The following is a 25,692-nucleotide window of genomic DNA, read 5'->3' on the forward strand; positions in this document are numbered from 1 at the left end:
TTGTTGGAGGAACCCAGTCACGGACCGACACTCAGTCGCGGTTTGAATCACACTTGTTATGACGGAATGTTGAAAACAGGAAGAGGCCAAGTTGCATTTCCTGTAGGAATCTAACTCCTATCTCGAATAAATTTTCTAAATAGGCCTACACAGTTTCGTCTCTGGTCCTACCTAAAGAAACATGTGCCATATTAAAGAACCGTTCAGCCCTGTGAAACGTAAAAAAGAATATTTTCACGGGATTCGAACCCGCTTCATTATGAAGAAACAAACTACAGGTGCACAATAAATGAGGCGCGCCACTATGACAATGTCACTTCATAGACAGATACAATAAAAATCCTCAAAATTTGTTTAAGTATTGCACACCAAAACTGCATAACATTAAGGTCCCTCCACTGCTCACAAGTCAGTAAAGAACACAGTTCAGGTCAGTCAAGTTTATTTTATTCAGGATGATAACGCTGCAGTTCACCCATATATATATATCTATGTGTATATATATATATATACAGTACAGGCCAAAAGTTTGGACACACCTTCTCATTCAATGCGTTTTCTTTATTTTCATGACTATTTACATTGTAGATTCTCACTGAAGGCATCAAAACTATGAATGAACACATGTGGAGTTATGTACTTAACAAAAAAAGGTGAAATAACTGAAAACATGTTTTATATTCTAGTTTCTTCAAAATAGCCACCCTTTGCTCTGATTACTGCTTTGCACACTCTTGGCATTCTCTCGATGAGCTTCAAGAGGTAGTCACCTGAAATGGTTTTCCAACAGTCTTGAAGGAGTTCTCAGAGGTGTTTAGCACTTGTTGGCCCCTTTGCCTTCACTCTGCGGTCCAGCTCACCCCAAACCATCTGGATTGGGTTCAGGTCCGGTGACTGTGGAGGCCAGGTCATCTGCCGCAGCACTCCATCACTCTCCTTCTTGGTCAAATAGCCCTTACACAGCCTGGAGGTGTGTTTGGGGTCATTGTCCTGTTGAAAAATAAATGATGGTCCAACTAAACGCAAACCGGATGGGATGGCATGTCGCTGCAGGATGCTGTGGTAGCCATGCTGGTTCAGTGTGCCTTCAATTTTGAATAAATCCCCAACAGTGTCACCAGCAAAACACCCCCACACCATCACACCTCCTCCTCCATGCTTCACAGTGGGAACCAGGCATGTGGAATCCATCCGTTCACCTTTTCTGCGTCTCACAAAGACACGGCGGTTGGAACCAAAGATCTCACATTTGGACTCATCAGACCAAAGCACAGATTTCCACTGGTCTAATGTCCATTCCTTGTGTTTCTTGACACAAACAAATCTCTTCTGCTTGTTGCCTCTCCTTAGCAGTGGTTTCCTAGCAGCTATTTGACCATGAAGGCCTGATTCGCGCAGTCTCCTCTTAACAGTTGTTCTAGAGATTGGTCTGCTGCTAGAACTCTGTGTGGCATTCATCTGGTCTCTGATCTGAGCTGCTGTTAGCTTGCGATTTCTGAGGCTGGTGACTCGGATGAACTTATCCTCAGAAGCAGAGGTGACTCTTGGTCTTCCTTTCCTGGGTCGGTCCTCATGTGTGCCAGTTTCGTTGTAGCGCTTGATGGTTTTTGCGACTCCACTTGGGGACACATTTAAAGTTTTTGCAATTTTCCGGACTGACTGACCTTCATTTCTTAAAGTAATGATGGCCACTGGTTTTTCTTTAGTTAGCTGATTGGTTCTTGCCATAATATGAATTTTAACAGTTGTCCAATAGGGCTGTCGGCTGTGTATTAACCTGACTTCTGCACAACACAACTGATGGTCCCAACCCCATTGATAAAGCAAGAAATTCCACTAATTAACCTTGATAAGGCACACCTGTGAAGTGGAAACCATTTCAGGTGACTACCTCTTGAAGCTCATCGAGAGAATGCCAAGAGTGTGCAAAGCAGTAATCAGAGCAAAGGGTGGCTATTTTGAAGAAACTAGAATATAAAACATGTTTTCAGTTATTTCACCTTTTTTTGTTAAGTACATAACTCCACATGTGTTCATTCATAGTTTTGATGCCTTCAGTGAGAATCTACAATGTAAATAGTCATGGAAATAAAAAAAACGCATTGAATGAGAAGGTGTGTCCAAACTTTTGGCCTGTACTGTATATATATATATATATATATATATATACACACACATATATATACATACATACAGTCAGGTCCATAATTATTTGGACAATGATACAGTTGTCATCATTTTGGCTCTGTACACCACCACAATGGGTTTTAAATGAAACAATGAATACCTGCTTAAAGTGCAGACTCTCAGCTTTCATTTAAGGCTTTTTTAAAAAATGTAGTATGAACCGTGTAGGAATGACAACCATTTCTTCACACAGTCCCCCGACTTTAAGGGCTCATAAGTATTTGGACAAACTAACATAATCATCAATTAAACAGTCAGTTTTAATACTTGGTTGTAAATCCTTTACAGTCAATGACTGCCTGAAGTGTTGGACACATAGGCATCATCAGATGCTGGGTTTCTTCCCTGGTGATGCTCTGCCAGCCCTTTACTGCAGCCGTCTGCACTTCCTGCTTGTGATTTGGGTGTTTTGCCCTCAGTTTTGGCTTCAGCAAGAGAAACGCATGCTCAGTTGGATTCAGGTCAGATGATATGACTTGGCCATTGCAGAACATTCCACTTCTTTGCCTTAAAAATGTCTTTGGTTGCCTTTGCAGTATGCTTCAGGTCATTGTCCATCTGCACTGTGAAGCATCGTCCAATGAGTTTTGAAGCATTTGGTTGAATCTGAGCAGATAATGTAGCCCCAAACACTTCAGCTTTCATCCTGCTGCTCTTCTCTGCAGTCACATCATCAATAAATACAAGAGAACCAGTTCCACTGGCAGCCATACATGGCCATGACATAACAGTACCTCCACCATGCTTCACTGATGAGGTGGTGTGCTTTGGATCATGAGCAGTTCCTTCCCTTCTTCCTTCTCTTGTCTTCCCATCATTCTGGTAGTTGATCTTTGTTTATCTGTCCATAGTATGCTGTTCCACAACTGTACAGGCTTTTTAGATGTTTTTTGACAAACTCTAATCTGGCCTTCCATTTTTAAGGCTAACCAATGGTTTGCATCTTGTGATAAACCCTCTGTATTTATTCTAGTGAAGTCTTGTCTTGCTTACAAGAGCAGCAGGATGAAAGCTGAAGTGTTTGGGGCTACATTATCTGCTCAGATTCAACCAAATGCTTCAAAACTCATTGGACGATGCTTCACAGTGCAGTTGGACATTGACCTGAAGCGTATTGCAAAAGCAACCAAAGACATTTTTAAGGCAAAGAAGTGGAATGTTCTGCAATGGTCAAGTCATATCATCTGACCTGAATCCAACTGAGCATGCGTTTCTCTTGCTGAAGCCAAAACTGAGGGCAAAACACCCAAAACACAAGCAGGAAGTGCAGACGGCTGCAGTAAAGGGCTGGCAGAGCATCACCAGGGAAGAAACCCAGCATCTGATGATGCCTATGTGTCCAACACTTCAGACAGTCATTGACTGTAAAGGATTTGCAACCAAGTATTAAAACTGACTGTTTAATTGATGATTATGTTAGTTTGTCCAAATACTTATGAGCCCTTAAAGTTGGGGGACTGTGTGAAGAAATGGTTGTCATTCCTACACGGTTCATACTACATTTTTGAAAAAAGCCTTAAATGAAAGCTGAGAGTCTGCACTTTAAGCAGGTATTCATTGTTTCATTTAAAACCCATTGTGGTGGTGTACAGAGCCAAAATGATGACAACTGTATCATTGTCCAAATAATTATGGACCTGACTGTACATACATACACACACATGTGTGTATGTAAAATTTTGAGGTATTTGCAAACAATGTATTTAAAGGGGGTGCACTTTTGGTTACATTACATTGAAACATTGAAGCAACACAGTACCAATTGTGGAAAAATAAGGTGGAATAAAACTTACTTGGCTAAATTATTTATACTTATTGAATATATTTCAAAACATGCAAGTTTAAAATCCTAATTGAGGATATATTGCGTGAGTGTAAACGGGGCAAAAAAATGAGTACTATGTTACGTATAGGCAACACAAAACCGCAGAGGGTTAAGTGCACAGACATTGTGGTCACAAGTTGATCCAACCACCCTTGTATGTGACTCAATTGACTGTGTACCCCATTACAGTACAATACGTCAGTGCTGGAGTTTGTAAAAAGGTGGTCTTAGTGTAGTGGTTAACATGTTGGTTTCTTGTATCTTTTTCCCTTCGCGGAGTGAGTTCGAATCTCCGCCAAGACGTGTTTTAATATGTTGAGCTTAAAAAACAGGCTGAATGTAACGCATGTAGATTCATTTACACTCCAAAGGAGTGGAAATGCTACTTGCTTTCTTCCTGTTGTCAGCAAATCACATCCTTACAACACGGGAGTGGGTAACGTTAATCGTACATCACTCTATAACGCTTTGCAGGAGTTAATGGACTTTCATACCACATAGCCTACAGCCTAGTGTTTGTCATATTTGTACGCTTTTGATCTCCTTAATGCTACAACATAAATAGATAATTTATCTTAGAGATAAATCTGTTATACAGCTGCTGCTTTATTGCTTAATTTAAAATAAAGTATGTCCACGTGAGTATATGAATATTGGCTTTATCGACCTGTAGCACAACAATAAACGTTAGGTTTATGAATTGAGTGTGTTTAAACTGCTGGTTTTTGTATTGGAAAGCAGTGAGTTTGTAAAATGTTCCTCAGTGCATGGACAGTGTGGTCACAAGTTGATCTGGCTACCTCCCAATTTGAAGACACAGCTGGCTGTATGTTATCGGATTTTTATTGTATCTGTCTATGAAGTGATGTTGTCATAGTGGCGCACCTCATTTATTGTGCGCCTGTAGTTTGTTTCTTCATAATGAAGCGGGTTCGAATCCCGTGAAAATATTCTTTTTTACGTTTCACAGGGCTGAACGGTTCTTTAATATGGCACATGTTTCTTTAGGTAGGCACCAGAGACGAAACTGTGTAGGCCTATTTAGAAAATTTATTTGAGATAGGAGTTAGATTCCTACAGGAAATGCAACTTGGCCTCTTCCTGTTTTCAACATTCCGTCATAACAAGTGTGATTCAAACTGCGACTGAGTGTCGGTCCGTGACTGGGTTCCTCCAACAAAACTCCACAGTTGACTCAGGTATGTTCTGTTTTGACACTGTAATGAAACATTGAAGACAGAGGCATTCGCGAGGACAGCTACGTGTTCTCTTCCTGGTTGAAAACAGCTGTTGTCACTACGACAACCACAGACGCATTCGGCTGAAGGTTGCCAGTTAACAGGGTCGCGAGTAAATCCGAAACACCGGGAAGTCAGGAAATCCTTCAGGATAAATGTTTTGTTCACTAGTGATCTAGCATTTACCAGCCCAATCCTGGCAGTAGCTGGCGGGTCGACGGCGTTAGCTGTCCGTGGAGCCACACACAGAGGCCGCAGGTTGTGCAGATTCACCCCGCGCCAGTGGGGACGAGGACAGCAGGGGCCGCAGGGCTGGAACACCTCATCCGGGCCGACAACAGGTACCAGCCAGGCGTCGACAGGGTCCAGCGAGTGCCGAGAAATAAAGAGGCGAGACACTGCTCCATACTCAGTCCAAGAAGCCGTGGAAGTGCTCGCCAAACAGGCCTTCAGCTTTACCAGCCAACCGCTGCGTTTACCCCAGCGGCGGTGGCGCTTACGTCAGAGAGGTGGAGCTGGGGCGTGGCAGAGGTGAGCTGGGATCCCCGATAGGAGCGGGGGCAAAGTTTTCCCGTCTTGTTGTTTCAGTCATGCCCAAAACAAACACATGCGCAAGCCAGGTAAGCGTCTTTATGACAATACGCGCTAGAGCTCATGGGAAATGTAGGCGTCATTCCGGCAAAACACTACCGCTTTTGTCCACAGGGTCGCCAAAATCAACTCAAAATGAAAGTTTCCTTGTAGGGGCTTTAAGTGATCCAATGACAAATTCCTTTGTGTTTATGTTAAGCTAAAATATCCCAATGGATATTAATCGATTTGCATGATTATTTGCAAAGATAGATTTCCATTTATGGGCTTCTTTCCCCACAATGGCAGCGGCCATGTTTCTTGTTTAAAGTCAAAAAGCATTCTGGGAATTTTATTCTGCCACTGCATTTGGAGTCTGCATATGAAAACACTCCCTTTGGAGGGTCGCCTGGGCTGGATGACCACTACCCCTCAGTCCCCCTGAAAGAAACCCTACCCTACGCAGCGGCAGAGTGGTAGGGCCAAAGGGAAGAATTAAGATAGAGCCTTTTAATGTTTTGTAGAACATGTCTATATCTCTTAAAGTCAGGTACTGATAATATTATTAATTTGGTATGTTATATAAACTCTGTATGTAAAGCTCAGCAAATTAACAAGAACACCTTACAATATCAGTATGTTCCAGTGACACGTGCTATATATGTGTACCCTGTAAGAGACAATAGGCTGTCCACGTTGCATTCTAGCCTAACGCATGTCGGGCTCTAGCCTCCCATCACCCTGAGGAGCATTACTGGATATAGAAAATGGATGGATGGACCTTACAGTATAATGCAGTGCAATACAACAACACCATAAACGTCAGCCTCAGATATTGAGTTGAATCCATCCTCTCTGTCAGAGTATCAAGAAAAATCAAACACACGCTTCAGAAAGGCAGCATTTGATGCAGAGCTGTTATGATGAATTGTGTGAGGTTGTAACACTGTTAATGATATTATCTAGTTTTGCATAAGGAAAGCCTTTTTTTCCCCATTTCCTCCGCTGCTATCTGTAATCATTACCCATACCATAGCTTCCTTTAAAAGTCTATCTTGAGTTTGGTCCTCATTAATCAGCCAAGCCCAAGAAAGGAAATGGGACTGGAGCAACAGCTGCCCTGTTCTCTCGCTAGAAGGATTAAAGGCTCAGTGTGGCTCGTTTGGAATTAAAATTTTATTCACTATAACATTACCCTGATGAAGCAGTGGGAGATACAACAACAAAACATGTGACTAATGTTCTATTGCCAAATCAAGGGAGGCAGCTGAAAACAAAAGAATTCGAGATGAATAATAAATCTCTGTTTCCTTCAACACACCACCACCATCTATGCTTTTCACCAGAAAAACAGAGGCTACTGCCTTTATGGAGAAACAGCCTCTGGAACCCACAAACTGAAAGAGTGTTTTGGTCTCACACAAGCTCTCTGCATTTGGAAGTGACTAATACTCTATTAGATAAAAGCTCCACTTGCTTTGAATATGCTCATTTTTCATCAGCTCATGCATATTTCAGCCCTAAAACCGTCTCCTGTCGTCTGCATCTATGGGTTTTTGCCGCTAAAAGGTCTCATTGACTCACACTTGTCTCCCCTCCTCACATGAGGAAAATGAAGAATTCATAAGTTCTCCCTTTTTTCTTTAGCTTTTTTGTTGGATCAAAGTTAATGTGCAACTGTATAGAACTTTATCGGATGTGATAAAATGTGTGCTGCTGTGTGTGTGACTATACACCGTCATGTACGCTGTACGCATATGCATGTGCATGGGTGTGTGTTCATGAATTTGTGTACTGTATGTGTATGTGGAGTTAGGTGCATGCTCTTTGTGTTCTGGGCCCAGTGTGTGTGTGTGTCAGTGCTTATTGTCACTTTTTCAGAACAAGCAGTAATGTGCTTGCTAACATACCCGTACCAAGAATGTGTTGCACCTTTCCAGATTTAGGCTTTCATTTCACACCCTCAGCACACACAGTGTCCCTGTCCAAGCCCCTGTGGGCTTGATGTTAGGAAAGTGTGGTATATTGGTATGAGGGCTGAGAACACATTAGCAGATCCAATCACATGTTGTCAACACAAGTCACAGTATGAGCAGAATAAAGAGGGAATGACTTCACTGCGTTTTGCAGCATCTTCCTATATCTCCAAGTTCACTTCTTTTGTAAGTTGCAACATATATGACTAAATCCAACTTTATCTTATCCTTCTAAAGACTCAAAAACCTTTATTTTAATGCTTCTGTACTGGTTAGATATTAAGTTGTGGTCGGAGGCATTATGTTTTTGGGTTGTCTGTTTGCACATCCCTTTGTCTGTCTGTCCATCCCATTCCCATGGATGCAATATCCTAATAACTCCTTGAAGGGATTTCTTCAAGTTTGGCACAAACGTCCACTTGGACTCAACAACGAACTGATTGGATTTTGGTAGTCAAAGTTGAAGGTCACTGTAATCTCATCTGTCCCACTCTTGTGAACCCAATATCTCAAAAACACCTTGAAGATTTTTTTTCAAATTTGGAATGTTCACTTGGACTCAACAATGAACTGATTAGAATTTGGTGGTCAAATGTCAACGTCACTGGCCATAACTCCAGAATTCATATGATTAATGATGACAAATTTCACAAAAATGTCTAATAGGATAAAATGATTAAGTGATGACATTTTATATCCAAAAGGTCAAAGGTCAACCTTACTGTTAGATCACAATGTTCTATGGAGGAGAATGATATTAGATTCCTGGTAGGGGCTACATACGATGTGTTACCAACCCCCCAAGAACCTAAAACTGTGGGTAAATGGGGACACATCATGCCATTGTGTTCAGGTATGGCAACCTCAAAGCATATTTTGTCAGGCTGTAAAGTTAGCTTGTCACAAGGCCTGTATACATGGCAACATAACCTTGAAGGTGTTGAAAAGTTTAGCTGCAGGCATCGAAGGGAAATGAAGACAGGCAAATTCAGAAGGTTTAAAGAATAGGAGTTTAGCAATTCAGTTTGTCCATGAGGGAGAGAAATACCGAAGTGTACAGAAGCTTGTTGTTCCCCAGGAAATAGTTGGTACCAGTCAGAGGCCTGACATAGTGTTGTGGTCAATGAGTCAACAGATAGTTTATTTCATTGAGCTGACAGTTCCTTGGGAAGACTCAGTGCAGGGTTCCTACGCAAGTATGGAAAGTATGGAAAAGTATGGAAATAAATTTGATCAATTTCCAGGTATTAAAAAGTATGGAAAATGAAAAATAAAGTATGGAAAAATATTTATGTTTCCAGACTATTACCACTGTTCTAAAATACTGTTTGCTAAAATAGAAAATTAGATATTTCTAAAAATAATTTAATCAATCCAGATTGTGTTTTATGCCGGGCCAGGCACAGTTTGTGTGAGAGCAAACGTCTCAGAAAACATACCGCCCCATTTACCTGCTCTCTGTATCGCGCCACACACAGGTGAGCACGCTAGAGCGGCTCGGGCCGCATTTTCCTGACCAAACCTGACCCCGAGCCCGGAGCAGTTTGTCAGCTGACAAAGTTATTGAAATGGACACTTCATAAATAACCAGCAAGAAATGCACAGACAAACAGTTGCTCGCACAGCAGCGCTGCACTCTTGGTGCTGAGCTTGTGTTGCGTTGAGGCGTTGTCACGTAAATAACAACTTCCAGCACTTAAATAGGTCATAGCACAAAACAGCAGCATGTCAAGTGACTTTTTACTTTTATTATATTCAATACAATTGTATGTTCCTAAATCTTGAGACACCTCATATGTAAGCTAGACAGACATTTCACCTGCTCATTACTGTGCACAAATGTACTGTATGTACTTAGTCCTAAAGAGCCCTTCTGGTGCCAGTAGATACATAGAAACATCCCAGCAGGCTGTGCTTTGCAAGCATACAAAAAGTTTCACGCGTGTGAAAATTATTTTTCATGCGTGTGCTTCACCTCCGCTGCTACAACTCCATCCTAGGGGAAACACTGCTGTGTGCGTTTTGTGCAACAGGTGGATGTGGTAGTCTAGTAGAGTAGAGAGAGAGCTAAGTAGCGTTGAAGTAGAGTAGAGCAGGGCAGAGAGATGGAAGCAAAATATATTATACCCAGTGTTAATACAGCAGAACTGGAGAGAAGGGTGAAAAATAAATAGAGGTGGGCATGGCTCAAGTAGGGCACAAAATTATAGACAGAAAACGATTGACAAAGATTGCTACCCCCCCGGAGTCCCAACCTTTTTGCCCCAGACATTGAATTAAATATGATGTGAAATATGATAAACTGATATATTTACTCAGATGTCGCATATTCTCTGAAAAAAAAAAAAACGCTGAGAAGTCTGGAAATTAGGGTATGGAAAAGTATGGAATTTTGAAATTCCAAATGTGTAGGAACCCAGTCAGTGGAAGAAGCCTTTGAAAGAAAAAAGCTTAGATATGCAGACTTAGGAGCAGAAGCTGAGCAGCGAGGATGGAAAACTAGGATTTGTCCAGTGGAAGTGGGGTGTAGGGGATTCATAGCAAGATCAGCTGTCTCGCTCCTGGGGGAACTCGGAGTGCGGGGACAGAGTTTGAGGAAGACAGTGAAGGAAATGTCAGGAGGAGGAGGAATGATGTCAGTTGGGGGCCAGCAAAGAGACCTACTTAGCAGGGTACATAACTCCTTGAGATCAGGTGGAGAGATCCACCAATCAGTCCTCTCAGGAGAAAATCCAGGAAGAGGAAGGTTGTTTAAGTGTGGGAGTGGCCTATTTGAATCCCTTTTGTTTGAGACCATGCTGCAAGGTGAGTGTGTTTGCTGATCCTGTGAGTTTATCTTCTCTGTCTCCTTTAACTTAACTTATATTGGAGTTATGCTATGTAGCGTGTGAAATAGAATATGGTGAATGTGCTAGGAAAAGTAGTATGCAGTCACTACCAGGAGCTCACATAAACGGAGCCTGGGTTTGTTGAAGGTGGCAGTGCTGTTTGGGCTGAGAAAGCCATGTGTAAGGTAAGGTAAAGGAGGTTGTTGGGTCGGTGTGGCTGGCATTAGGGGAGTGTCTTTGGGACGCCAGAGATCACTGTCTAGCCTCCTGAACGTGTCGTGGGACCAACTAGATAAAACACTGGTGAAAGGAGGTTCCCACCCGATGACATGTTAGTTATCACTGCTCACTGATCTGTATAGTTAAGCCTTGCCATGATAGCTTATCATAGGGCTTAGGAGGTTATTCACTGAGGGTTGATCCTTTCTCTTGAGCACAAATTTCTTGTGTTTATTTGAACTGCAGAAACATTTTCTGGCCATTATTCAATGAACAGAGGGGGAGACATTTGGTCAGATACTGAATTGGAGACACTCATCTTGGGTGTCTACCTTGAAACTGTGCTGATTGTATAGATCTTCTGTGCTGCCGGGTTGACAATGTGTATGAAGCATCCAGGTTTTCACAGACATGGATGTAAACTGGTGTGGTAACAGCTCCAGCACTGCACAGTGTTTATGTTTCTATCCAGCTCTTTCTTCTCTGGCTAATATTTCCTGAAACATTTGAGGTGAGATGTGTAGTCAAATGCATAATTGACAATATGACATATTTAATAATTTTTTAATTTTTTTAATCTTTTAATGAGTTGGTTTGAATCCAGGTCTCTGATTGTTTGTGTGTGTGTGTGTGTGTGTGTGGCCGGCCTGGAAACCAGCTCTGCAAAACCACTAATCACCAAGACCTAACTGACACTACTGACCCAATCAGGAGGCTCATTTGAAACTCTCTAAAACAGTGACAAATACACTTCCCTCTCCTTATCGCAGGCTTGACACTTTCAGTGCACCAGTGTTTACTCTATTTACATTCTCTGTTTCAGCCCATGATGTTAATTAGTCACATGTCTACTGCAGTGTCTCTTCCTCCCTATCGGCTGTCAGGCTGTTCTATTTTAAGGGCTGTTTCGATGAGCACTCACATCAAGGCTTACACAATGGAAGATGTGTTGGTCAGAACTACTTCTCTCGTAAGGTTATTTGTGTTTTTAGAAAAGTTACTTTTATTAAACAGTTACTGTTACATAGCCACCCCCTTATCAGAAAAATATGGGATCTGTAAAATAATGTGTTACTGTATTTACTTTCCTCTTGTAAAATGAGTGAAGACCCGACCCTGCATTGTGTCTCATGTTCTAGGCTAGTGAAGAACCTTTTAACAGAGGAGACGGGGCTGGTACCGTCCCGCATACTGCAAACATCATCTGAAGGAGGTCACTCATTAAGTAACACTGCCTCTTCTGACTAACCACTGGCAGCCTTGCTGTAACACAATCACCCACCCACTCCTTTCTCTGATCCTTTACTCCAACGTCGTCAGTTGCTCCCTCTCTCTCTCTCTCACATGGCAGTTGGGCATGGAGGGATTGGGTGTGCATGGGCAGACCACTGCTCTGCGAGAGGGAGGGACAGTTGGATGGGGTTCAGGTTGGATGCAAGGATGGAGTGGACGGGGACCACAGAGCTTTGGCGTGTTGAGCTGGATAATCAGAGCATGATGTCACTGATTGCAGCACATTGCCTCTACACTCTCCTCAAGATCTCTCTCTCTCTCTCTCTCTCTCTCTCTCTCTCTCTCTCTCTCTCTCTCTCTCTCTCTCTCTCTCTCTCTCTCTCCCCCCCCCCCAACCCAGTTGCCAGAAAGCATGTTGGCATTGTAGGTTTATGCAAACTACGGAAACATTACATTTGCACACGATTATGTAGCAAATCCTTTAAAACTTGATGTTTCAACAACACTGTGGTAAATGTGTAGTTAGGTTTAAGCACACCACCACTTGGTTATGGGTAGGAAAAGGTCATGTTCATGCTGAAAATACCCAGTTTTGGGGGCACAATCCCTGCTCTCTTTTTGTCACTATCTTTGCTAGAAAAACAACAGGTCACTACAAAAAAAGCATGTTTGTTGGCTAAAAAGCTGCTGATAACTCAGTAATGACTTGCTAAATTACAGTCGTTTTAGTTGTTTGTTAGTCTCAAACAGTGTTCTGCAGCTCATTCACCAAATTGGAAGACTTTAGACTCGACAAAATGCAAAAGGACTTTCAACTCGACATGGACTCTAACGCCAACGACTCATGACTTAACTTGATTTAGAGCCTGAAACTTGAAAATACTTGATACCTTCCCCCATATCCAAAGACTAAAAAGTATGCTATTTAAAAAGTGTGCCAACAATCAATTTATTTCCCTTTTATTTTCTGAATCCACCAACATTATCCTACTCATTCCCAGCAAATTGACACTTTATTCCCCTGATCCTCTTTGTTTGAACCATTCGGACAGCATCCAATCAAGTTGCAGGAGAGTCCCAAAGAACTAATGTTATGTTACTGAGTGCCAATTTGGAAAAAAATGATACCAAAGATAATTTTGTTCACTAAAACTAAGCAGTGTTTAACACAAATTGCAGTATGCAAGACGTGCTTGTTGAAAATTACAGACCAAGATGCAACAAATTTCACTACATTTTTTTTAAACATAAATACAATTTTGAAAAGCATTCATGATGTTGGTAAATTAAATATATTACTCTGTTATTAAAATGGCATTACATTTGGTGGCAAGCTCATTATGGCTTGTTGAGGACACTCAAGAATTAGACTTGAGACTTGATTCAAGACTTGTTAGTCTTGACTTGTGACTTGAGTGCAAAGATTTTGGACTTACTTAAGACTTGCAATGACTTAATCCCACCTGTGCCATCCTTTCCACTTCCAGATGACAGAGTCAGCTCATATACTATGTCACTTTAGAAATGCTGATATGATGCATAAGAAACATATTCGTGGTTGGCAGAAACATACAATAGCAACATTTTCTTCTGGTGACTGGGCTGTTCATCAAGCCAAGAATCTATTATCAAGTCACTGTACATTTGATTTATTTAATCAAAAACTAAGATTTAATATCAAGTTAATCTTGAAACAACCCATTCTCATCTTAACACATCAAATCTCATTGCTTTGTCAGCGGAAGTACATGTCTTAATATGACACACTGGGTGCCCTTCTGTTTCAGGTTTAGATGTTCAAGTATGACGTGTCAATTTATACTGTGACATGCATTGTGTCCTTTCAAAATGCACTTTGGTTTTCACAGGAAATGTACAGCTCCTGCTCGATAGATGCATAGTCTTTTTTATAATCAACAACGTACGTCAAACACTTAAATTTTAGGTTAATTTTCGTAGGTTCAGGCAACAAAACTCTGTGGTTAGTTTCAGGCAACCAAACTCTGTAGTTACGTTTAGACGACAAAGCTCATGGTTAGGTTTAAGCAATCAAACTCCATGGTTAGGTTTAGGCAACCAAACTCTGTAGAAACATTTAGGCAACAAAGCTCATAGTTAGGTTTAGGCAACCAAACTCCATGGTTAGGTTTAGGCAACAAAAATCGGTGGTTAGGTTAAGGCAGCAAAAGCATATGGTTAGAAAACACCATGGTTTTGCTTAAAATTCTTGTGGGAAATTAATAGTGGACTCCCACAGGCTCCCAGGTGAAAGTTTGTTGGACCCAACCACGTCCTTTCCCACCCACCCTATACGGATTTTCCCACTATTTATGTTACAGTAGTGGCCAGCAGATGCATATCATACTGCCAAGAAGGGTGCCTCTGTGCTTCTGCATCTGATGCCAACATCCACTGACAAAGCGCGAGTATTTGATGCCTGCTGCCTCTAAAACTGATGCACCTGGTACATATCATACCCCGCAAAAGGTGCCTCTTTACATTGGTATCTGACACTGACATCACTAACAAAGCGGCAGTATTCGACGAGTTAGGACTGAGGCCAGGCTGCTTTAAATTATCCAGGAGAATCATGTGTTTACAGTAATGTTGTCAATAAAAGGCATTAAAATAGGATTTTATGGCTGATTCGCTCACTTCATTCTACATTTAGATAACTGAGAGCTCCATATACAAACCTTTTGTATCAATGTGGACCTTACATGAAACTTGAGCACACATTGCACACCTCACTACTGTTCTAATGAGTTCATGCTTCTGTGCCACAAAACATTCTTTTTCTCACAGGACAGCCACTCCTGGGCTCCAGGCTCCTTCTCTTTTACTGTTCTCCTGCTGTCCTCGATCCATCTCTCCACGATGTCCTCCCTTTCATGCCAGCTTGAGCTGGTCCTTGAAGCGTTTGTCATGGCCTTGCTTGTTTTGTTAGAGAGCCCTTTGTCTCACTTGGCATTCGTTTCTCTTTCTATTATCTCTTTCCTCTTCTGTATTAGAAGGTTGTTTTCATAGTTGAGGAGGACAGAACTCAGCACTCTAGCAGTTAATCTTTAGTATTTTTGTTTAAGTGAGGCCATTTACAAAAAGCCCTCTTCACCTGTCTGTGTTGATTGCACATGTCTACCTTCCCTATAATTCTTTATGCATTCTATTGGCTGATATTGTTGCAGATATCGAACACCTCACTATTATGTCCCCTTGTTTTACACTCCTATTAAAGCTGCATTGTTTGGTGTGCTATGTTTTATTGGCACTGCAGTCCTGGCTGTGCATCCCTCTCCTTAAACACTATGTTTGAATGCCACAGTTTGTCCACATTTTCCCATGCTTGTTTTGTTTGATATATCATTGTATTAAAGATTGAAGCTTACTTGAATCTTTCTTGTTTTTCCAGATATCTTCAGTGATCTGTGTACAGCAGCACTCTCTGACTTGGATGAAAATGAAGCCAGTACGTGGGGAGATGTGTCTCAGGATAGCAGATAAACATGGCTGACTATTGTAGTTCATTACATTGGACTACAAACATGTTTGTTGGATCACAAACATGTTTTTTCAACTGTAATTTCCTAAGCTGGACTTTAAATATCAACGACTATTAGTTTTCTACTTGTAGTTCTTCATGTTGGACTACAAATATGGCCTGATATTGTTTTGCAGCTGTGGTTTTTCATGTCTGACACATTAAAGCTTCTCAGTGAAGTCTCTAGAAAAAGCTGGAACCTTAACATGCCCGAATGCTACAGTGGGAAAGCTATATAAGACTTTTAATTCCGGAAGTACCTGCTGTCATCTGTGGAGAGCTGAAGATTGCATGGATGTGGACAATGGACTTTACATCCTAAGTTGGATTAATTCAGACCTTGTACTGCACGGATTGGGCTGAATCCCTGAAAATTCAAATCCTATTTCAGACTTGGATAATCTTAGAGAATGTGATGAATTCCAAGTGTTGGTTGTGAGCAGGCTTTGGCAAGGTGCCCTGTTTTGCTGCTACACTGCTCTGAAGCAAAACTCTTTCAGACCAGGTTCTGCCTCTGCTGCCCTCCTTCAGCCGCTTCGACTTTTCAGGTTCAAACTACAGACACTTCAACATAGCTGCAGTCTCCAACAGAACCTAAACGTTGTCTTACTGCCTTTCTTCACCCTAAAACAGCGCCCTCATAATACATTACATTATAGATAAAGACAAATTTCTCTCAAATTTGGGCACAAATTACTTAAAATCTGTGTTAGTGAGCACTTCTCCTTTGCCAAGATAATCAATCCACCTGACAGCTGTGGCATATCAAGATGCTGATTAAACAGCATCTTTACCTAACAGTTGTGCCTTCGTATTGTCACAATAATAGGCCGCTCTAAAATGTGCACTTTGATCACACAGCACAATGCCACAGATGTCCTAAGTTTTAAGGGAGCGTGCCATTGGCATGCTGACTGCAGGAATGTCCACCAGAGCTTTTGCCTGTGAACTGAATGTTCATTTCACTACCATAAGCTGACTCCAATGCCATTTCCCTGAATTTGGCAGTACATCTTAACAACCAAAAGTCGGTTGCAATGACTGCCAGGTCAAGACCCTGGTGAGAACAATGAGCATGCAGATGAGCTTCCCTGAGATGGTTTTTGACAGTTTCCGCAGAAGTTTTTCAGTAGTGCAAACCAATTATTGTATCAGCTGTCCTGGTGGCTGGTCTGAGACAGTGTTGCAGGTGAACATGCTAGATGTGAAAGTCTTGAGCTGCTGTGGCTACATATGGTCAGAGGTTGTTCAGCTGGTTGGATGTACTGCCAAATTCACAGAAACGAAATTGATGATGTAGTGACATGAACATTCATTTTGGTAGGTGTAAAAACCTAGGTTCCTTTTTTTTTCCTTTAAAATGCATGTCACTTTTCTAAATTTGGACGTTTTTGTAGTCAGTGAATGTCACACAGGGGGAGCTCTCTGTGAGTTCTTCTTATTCCTTAGCTGCACTTTGTTAGTGACGGGGTAGGTAACTGATCTGTCAGTCTGTTTAGAAGTGATGTGATCTAGACCCAGTTTAGACCCAGGCTAATGAACAGTTAAGTTTCACTTTCAATGCACTTGACATTCTGCCATGTATGGCACTCTAAGAGTGTGCTCTGTGCTCAGACAGTGTGGTGCTGTAAATAAGCAAACATATGTATATTTCCACAGTGCTCCCTAATGTACGGTCAAAAAATAGCCCCAAAACAGCTTGAAAAATAGAAATCGATTTGTGGCAGCTGATGTTTTGACAAATAAATGAATGACTATCCCAAGGCACACCTGTGTAATAATGATGCTGTTTATCAGCATCTTAATGGATGAAGAGGTGCTCACTGACACAGATTTAACAAATTCGTGACCAACATTTTGGAGAAATATATCTATTGGGTACACAGACAAGTATTACATGTTAAACCTGTGGAAAATGGAAGCAAAAACAAAAATGTTGCAAAATGTTTGTTTGTCACTTGGGGGCAGAAATGAACTGATAAAAATGAAAAATGAAATGGCTAACATGTTAGCAAACATATCTGTCACACATGGAGATACATTGGAATTGCTTTGTCCTGTTTCTGGCAACCTGATGTCAAACATTAACTCTCCCCCTAGCTTTTGGTCTCCACCAACTTTTGACAAATATAACTAGTTGAATTTTTTGTGTCTTGACCAGCTAGTTGCTAACTTTGTCTGTCTGCCTTCTGCTGCCAGGACAGGTACTGTGCATCTTGTGTAAGGTAGCTTGTTTGCCTCAAACAGCTTTCTGCTGTGTCCAGAAACAACGTTGATGAGACTTGTGAGACCAGACAGTGAGTGAAGGCCATAAAACCAAAACAGCTAAATGAGCGCGTAAAAAGTCATCGAGCTGAGTGTAACTGTACTGTGACTGTACTGTGACACTTCTCAGTGGAATTGTCACTACAAGCCACTCTGTTCACATTACACATAGTGAGTTATTGTGCATATAAAAATGCATTGATTGGTGCCGCTTTAAAAAAAATAAAGTTTACTGTGACAGTTCACTATTTGCAACAATTGAGAAAATCTCATTTCAAAGGAATTGTCTTCATCAGCTAATGACGGTTGAATTATTTTCCAAAAGAAAATTCATTTGAGAAATAAATCAGTCATAATGTGTTTATTTGTTATACATGCACAGTGAATAGCAGACAGAAGAAGCTAAGTGGGTTTTGATGGAAATTAAGCATTACTGTAGCACACCCCTTCTTTAGATGAATGGGGCAGTGGTGTAAATAAAGTTTCAGGAAACAAATTTATCTCAGTGACACGCTACGCTACTTGGGCTCATCTCTATGTGATGAGGTTTTTACTAGCAAACTTTTTGAGACATTTCACACTGCATGCCAGATGCTATCTATAGGCAGTACATTTCAAGCATTATGTACAGTAACTCAATTGATATGCTATTCAGGTAATCAGAAATCTAGATATGAGTTAGCAATGATGTTGATCAATGTGTAGACTTAATATCATTGTGACTAAGCTCATTTTCCATGGATAATTTTCACAATATTCATGCACACAGATCTCTTCATGTCCTGTTGATTTATCTCTGCATCCATACAGCATCAGCTCATGGTTAGCCATGGCTCATAGCTCATGGCTGGCACTTGTTCAGACACATACTTGATCACAGACCAGATTGATTGTATTCTAACCCTTGAAATTCCTTAAAGGATTTGAACCTTGGGTCATTTTGCAGAATCCAAGCAATAGCTCAGCTTTGCAACAGTGTTATCAGATCCATGAGAGTCCACACCAGTGTTTTTGTGACTGCAATATTAGCATTTGTTAGGCTTTTGTGAGCAGTGCCACCATAAGTCAGGAAGGCTGTAAAGCAGCAAAGTAACTGGCTGTTTGCTGCAGGTGATCTTTCAGGTAAATGCTATTTTAGCAAGCAACACCTGGGCTGTTTCCTAACATTAGCTGTATAGGTTTCACCTTTTGAGAGAGGAAAATAGCACTGTACACTGAAGGTTCATTCATGGAGAGGGCAGGGAGATTTGACTAAATGTAAATAATCATCAGTGGTAGTCTGATATTGCATATTATTTGGTGTAAAGTTCCATTTTCTGTATAACTGCTGTATTGTTGTACACCGTTCTCCCTCAGAGACTTTTCGGGAACTGTATTGCATTTCTACTGACAGACTGTATTCTATGGAATATTGACTGAGAAACCAAAACATCACCACTGTATTTACAGTCACGTCACAGGAAGGTTAATTTACATTTACTCTGTAACTTACTGGGAATGGAAAGAAGAAACCAAAAGGATATCAAAAGACTAAATATCCACTTGATGACTGAATACATGCCAGAATTTAAGACATTGTTACTGGGATCAGCCTTTTCAAATAAGTAAGAGGTTAAGCACACTAAAAAAAAGGATGGCTGGATGGATGGATGGATGGATAATCCATAGATGCATAGGTTGATGGATGGATGGATGGATGGATGGATGGATGGATAATCTATAGATGCATAAGTTGATGGTGGATGGATGGATGGATGGATGGATGGATGGATAATCCATAGATGCATAGGTTGATGGATGGATGGATGGATGGATAATCTATAGATGCATAAGTTGATGGTGGATGGATGGATGGATGGATGGATAATCCATAGATGCATAGGTTGATGGATGGATGGATGGATGGATGGATAATCCATAGATGCATAAGTTGATGGTGGATGGATGGATGGATGGATGGAGCAGTGATGGATAGGTGCAATAGACAGATGAGTGAATGAATGACTGAATGAAAGGATAGAGAGATGTTGGATGGCTAGATAGACAGATATTTTGACACTGTAACTGGGTTACCATCTGCAAAAGACAGCAGAACTCTGTTAAAAATCATATACATGAATATTAGTCTGATTGTAAAGATACACAGTCCTCTTAAACATGCTGTATATTTTGTTCATCCTATGCTACATGAAAAATATTGTATCTTTGTAAAGAAATATTTCTATTGTACTGCATCCTGCTGGAATTTTGTCATTTTACTAGAATGTATCAAGTCTGTATATTGTAATACCTGTCATTGTAATGTACATATTGATTTATTGTCATAATATGCATTTACAAAATGGATTTTGTCATGCTCCTTTTTTTGTTTGTTTGTTTTTTGTATTTTGAACTTAGTCCATTATTCCAAACATAAAAATGCATGCAAGACCAACATTTGATACCCAGAGGAGCCTGATTTCAAATAAAGACAACATTTCTTATACATTGTCTTACATCCTCTTGTAAAAGTACTGCTCCTACCAGAGCATGTACACCCATTTAGGTTTACTTCCTTAAGTTTAGGCAACAAAAGCATGTGGTTAAGTCTAGAAAAAAACATTATGGTTTGGCCTAAAATTGGTATGGTTGTTACTGATGAAATGTAACGTCACGTGATATTTGTCATGACATTCATTACTACTGTAGAATGCCACACATACTAGCGCACTATATTATTAATGCCTGGTTCACACAACACTATTTCGGGTCCATGTCATTGGTCCAACAGCCCATTGGTCCAACATCCCATTAGTCCGATGTCCTGTTGTTCCGATATGTGATTATACTAGGCTATACTGTATTTATGTACCATAGAGGATCAGCAAACACAACAAAAGTAGGCTGCTGGTCGAGATACAAGTGCCATAGAGAGGAGAGAATGAAACACCATAACCTCCTGTTATTAACTCTGGGGTCAGGGTTGTGTGAGGAGCTCTCCGCGGTGCTGAACGGCTCCCGGTGGGCGTATTTCTGCCTTGATGGTGCACCGCAACTGGCTCTGGGTCAGCTGGGAAAGGCTTGAAGCGAAGCAGGCTCACGGCTTATGTGTTTGCCACTTTCTTTTTCATTTTAACCCACACCATGATCTTTTCCTAACCCTAACCAAGTGGTTTTTGTGTCTAAACCTAACCAGACCTTAACCACAGGGCATCATGATGATTTCAGAACAACAGGACTTCGGAACAATGGGATGTCGGACCAATGGGCTGTCAGACCAATGGGCAGTTCCCCACGACATCAGCCCGATTATAGCCAGACGTAGCATTGCACAGTGTTGGCATGGATCGTGGGCAATTATCGTACATGATAATCCATCGTTTCATCTCGTGTAGTGTTTCATAGTAGGCGACACTTCACGACGTTCCAACAGAAAGTCTAGTTTGATTTCCTTTTTGCTGTTCATGACTTCTCCCTTCACAGCCGTCACTTTGACCAGTAGAAACACAGTGCAATCTGCTGCCGTAGACAACTGTACAGCAACAACACCCCAGTGTTTTTAATATTTCCTCTAGGGATGTTACCACACAGAGTAAAACGGGAAAAATTACGGGGTGAAACAGCAGAGGCACTTTATCAACCCGGTGAGTACTGCCATTAGCATCAAGCTAGCAAACAATGTTACATAGAGGCATTAAGTAATGAAATTAAAAAATAGTGTCGGGGCCTTTACTTACCACAACTGCAGAGGCTAGCAGCTTCATTTGAAACAGACTACATTATAAATGGGACATTTTTTATTATTCCCTCTGTATTTTTCATTTTTACTTCTAATCTGCTCCCGTTTGCCTTGATAAAGTTAATGCATCGCGTTATCATTACAAACTCAACACTTCCTTCATCTGTATAAAAATAAAATCCCATTATAACTTCCGTTGAGAGAATCCCTTTATTTTCTAAATAAGCTCTTATTGTGAAACATTTGCAGGAACTTGGTTGTGGAAGATTCAGTGACTTGCATGTTTGTGTACAGTACTTCATATGTAGCTCCTGTCATCTGGTGGCACTTTATGCATTACTACAACATTTTGGCTGGCACATGAACAGCCACAGTCACTGAAATAATAGTGATAATAATAATAAATGGGACAAGAATAACATGGTGACATCATACACGTCATGGAAGACGACCGGGGATGATTGGTGTGGACCATCATGCAGTAAATCGTGTTTTGGCCAAATTAATGCACGATTTTATGACTCCACAATCGCCTACTGTGACACAGTGACTGTCGGACAGAAATGTCATGTAGTGTGAACCAGGCATAAAATAACTCATAAAATAACTTTTTTTTATACCCATCCATCTCCCCTCCCATCCACCGGTCAGCAAGAGATTCTGCTCTCTGTTTTGTTTAAATCACATGTAGAGCTCTGTCTCTGTCCGTCTGTGTGTGTGTGTGTGTGTGTGCGTGTGTGTGTGTGTGTGTGCAAGTCACTTTCTGTTTAGACACAACTGACAAATATGTGGAAGCACTGGGTGCATTTTTATTATTTATCATAGTCAGAGCAATTATATCCTTTATATTGTTTAAAATAGATTATCAGTGTGTTTTCTTGCCAGATTCGCTCTCAACTCACAGAAAAAAAGACCAGATGCTAAAATAATTGCCGCAGATTGTGAGGCAGCCAAGCGGGGGCGCCGCCAGGAATTTTGGGCCCTATGAAAAAAAATCAGGCCTGTGCAGCTGTTGTCACCGCATCTCTAGGACCTAACTAGTCTCGCTCACCAGACCTTTCTCAAGAAAAGAAAGGTCTGGCTGGGCCGACTCTCACTTTGAGATTGGAGAAAAAAACGCCCCGGCTGCTTGTATTTCTTTCAACCAATCACAATCGTTCTGGGCGGTGCCACAGCAATGGTGCGCTTGCACACGCCCACAAAAATATGGCCTACAGGACGCAAACCATGGCAGAAAAATAGCTACATCCCCGCAAGATCAAACACCGCAAAAGTTAGTAAAGGACATGTTGAAAACAGTTGAAAACCGCTGCACAACCGGAGGTGGTAGGGCAGGACTTCAGCGGGTGGCTCGTTCCGCCCAATGAGAGGCTGATCTATGCAGCGAACTTCTGCCCACTCAGACTAGGACCTAACTGACCCATTAAAAGCTTTACATAATTCTAACTTTGAAGGCTTGCAACTGTCTTGCTTCTTGTAGTTCAGTACTACCAGTACAATATTTAATGCTAGTGAGTTGTACATGCAACAGTCTGCATACAGTATGCAATTCGCTATTTGATGCAAGATTACAAGCCGCCATAAAAAATGTGCTAAAGGCCATCTTTTACAGTCTAAATGTAATTTTTATTGTAAAATCCCAAAATTGAAAATTTTCTTAACATTAATGAAATACTTAAAAAAATAACTTAAATATACATTAACTTTTCAATCAAAATAAATTAAGATCATCATCTCAAAATGTGTGTGTGTGTGTGTGTGTGTGTGTGTGTGTGTGTGTGTGTGTGCGCAAGCTGTTCAAATAAATTGCCCTTCATGGGAATAATAAAGTCTGTATCTATAGATGTCATTTAACCGCCATAATTCAATCTAAATGAAAGCATCTAACTGGATTATTTTAACATTGCCTGTAACTTTAATACAGGCTGAGTTAGACTACTTAATGTTTCCAACTATCCGAAATCAAGCACAGACAGTTGTAGGCTGTTTTTGTTTCATAATAATCATTATGTGGAAAAATAATTTGTTTGAATTTCTGTCATTAAAAAATATTTTGTTTTCTTTTTTGTAATGGTAAAAAAGAGCAAGAGAGAGAGAGAAAATTCCCACAGACTCCCTGCAATGATGCTAACTGGCATGTCATTCAACACAATGTTGCTCACCTTCTTCATTGGGATGGAGAGGGGTAAAGTTATGCCAGGGCCACACTGTCAACCAAGTGAGGTCAGAGGTTTAGGGGTGCTGAGCACCCAGAGAGCTGCCCGGCCAGGCAAGATAAATTTCACTGTTTTGTACATTTTAATGCAATTTCATTCCCACATTTGTGAAAGAAAAACACTTTCTGGGAAAGTCTGTGACTAAACCATCAAATCTGATAAAGGTTATTTAAAGCCACAGCAAAAGAGGAATGGATTGGAATCATAAAAGAAACATATCGTAACCCTAATTTCTGGGGGAAGACAACTCATTTTGATACAGCAGCTCCTCAACATACACATAAACAGTATGCATGTTTCTGGAGTAAACCAGCCCCCTATAGTGAGTACCAAAAATACCAAAAATGGACCTTGGGCTTATTTTTTGGACTTTTATTTGAAATGAAATGCACAACATGTAATATTAACACATTAACAGTAACTGACTTTTTCAATGTTTGTCTCTGCCTTTTCCCTTCTTGTCACAATAGGAGTTATAATGTTAATGAGCATCCAGTCAGTTAGCTAGTCAGTATAGCACCTTGGCTTTAATATTAACACATGCACATGACACAACAGCTAGCTTCTCTCATTCCAGTTCAAACAGAGGACAGTGGTACTGACCACCTGTAACGTTTCCTAGCTAGAAAAAACGTCAGCTAACTCCTACCTAACAACATAAAGAGTGACCTATGATTAAATGCAGCAAAAATGAGGACTGGCAATGATAATAATGTGTTGGTATTGAGTGGCAGATGTAGTAATATCCTCTCAGCATATTACTAAGTCTGTTCTGTTCATGTGAATGGGTCTCCGTCCCACTAGGGGGCACTGCATGATTGTATGTATGAGGCAGGAGAGTGGAATAAATCCGGGTTCAGTTCATGCTGGCCAGCGACCTGATAAGACGTGTTGTCGTTTCTATATATCACAACATGGTGTCAGAAGTGGGATAGATTTAAGTCTAGATGCAGATCCATGATGACAGAAGCTTTGAGTGTTTCCTCTAACAGACCGACTGACGTTACTACATCAGAGCGTGTGTAACAGGCGAAATATTGTTAGCTTCAGTGTTATGCTAATGCTACTTAGCGCCGCAAGGAGTTAATGTGTTAAACAGCCTACCGTCGTTACTTCAGCATGGCAGAACCGGTGGAACAAGCCTTCTTCCAGATCTCCCCACCATCGGAGTTTGACTTCACTCGTCCAGAAGAGTGGCTGCTCTGGATTAGCCGTTTCAAGCGCTTCCGTCAGGCATCCGGCTTGGATAAACAGTCCACCGAGAAGCAAGTCAACACACTACTCTACTCTATGGGACCGGAGGCGGAGTCTGTCATCCGCTGCAGAGACCTTACTGCTGCACAGTTAAAGGATTATGATGTGGTCAAAACGCAACTGAGAAACCACTTCATCCCCCGGCACAACTTGATATTTGAGCGCGCAAGATTTCACAAGTGAGTACAGGAGAGGGGTGAGTCCATTGATAACTTCATCAAAGCACTTTATGAGCTTATTGAACACTGTGAGTATGGACAGCTACGTGCTCATCAGGGATAGATTGGTGGTTGGTCTGATGGATGCTAAGCTGTCTGAAAGGTTGCAAATGGATCCAGATCTAACATTAGATAAGGCAAAAACACTAACTCTTCAACATGAGGCTGTTAGGAAACAGCAAAATCTTCTTCAAGATGTGTGCCAAAGTGAGCAAGCAGTGGATGTTGTAGCAGCTAAGGGAAATGCATTTAAAAATGCCAACTCCTTCAGAGCACACACTAATGATTATGACAATAGGACCAGGACAAGTCAAAAATACCAAAACCAAACTTCTAGGCAATGTGGCTGGTGTGGCAGAGGCTCCCACAGTAGACAGTCATGCCCTGCTAAAGAGGTCACCTGTAGG

General features: G+C 41.1%; 1 protein-coding gene across 2 annotated transcripts in view; it reads left to right on the forward strand.

Annotated features, from left to right (window-relative positions):
- mcf2l2 (MCF.2 cell line derived transforming sequence-like 2) overlaps nt 1–20,364 on the forward strand; it is a 267,264-nt gene extending 246,900 nt beyond the window's left edge. The window contains exons 34-35 of one of the 2 annotated variants that reach the window (XM_078169084.1): nt 11,983–12,056; nt 15,486–20,364. In XM_078169084.1, coding sequence (XP_078025210.1) covers nt 11,983–12,056; nt 15,486–15,577 — 166 coding nt within the window. In that variant the 3' untranslated portion in view covers nt 15,578–20,364. The remainder of the gene's footprint in view (nt 1–11,982; nt 12,057–15,485) is intronic. The other variant, XM_033622399.2, reaches the window with a different exon arrangement.
- Nucleotides 20,365–25,692: the final 5,328 nt, after the last annotated feature.

The sequence above is a fragment of the Epinephelus lanceolatus genome, chromosome 6, assembly GCF_041903045.1.
Source record: "Epinephelus lanceolatus isolate andai-2023 chromosome 6, ASM4190304v1, whole genome shotgun sequence".
Taxonomy (NCBI): Eukaryota; Metazoa; Chordata; class Actinopteri; order Perciformes; family Serranidae; genus Epinephelus; species Epinephelus lanceolatus.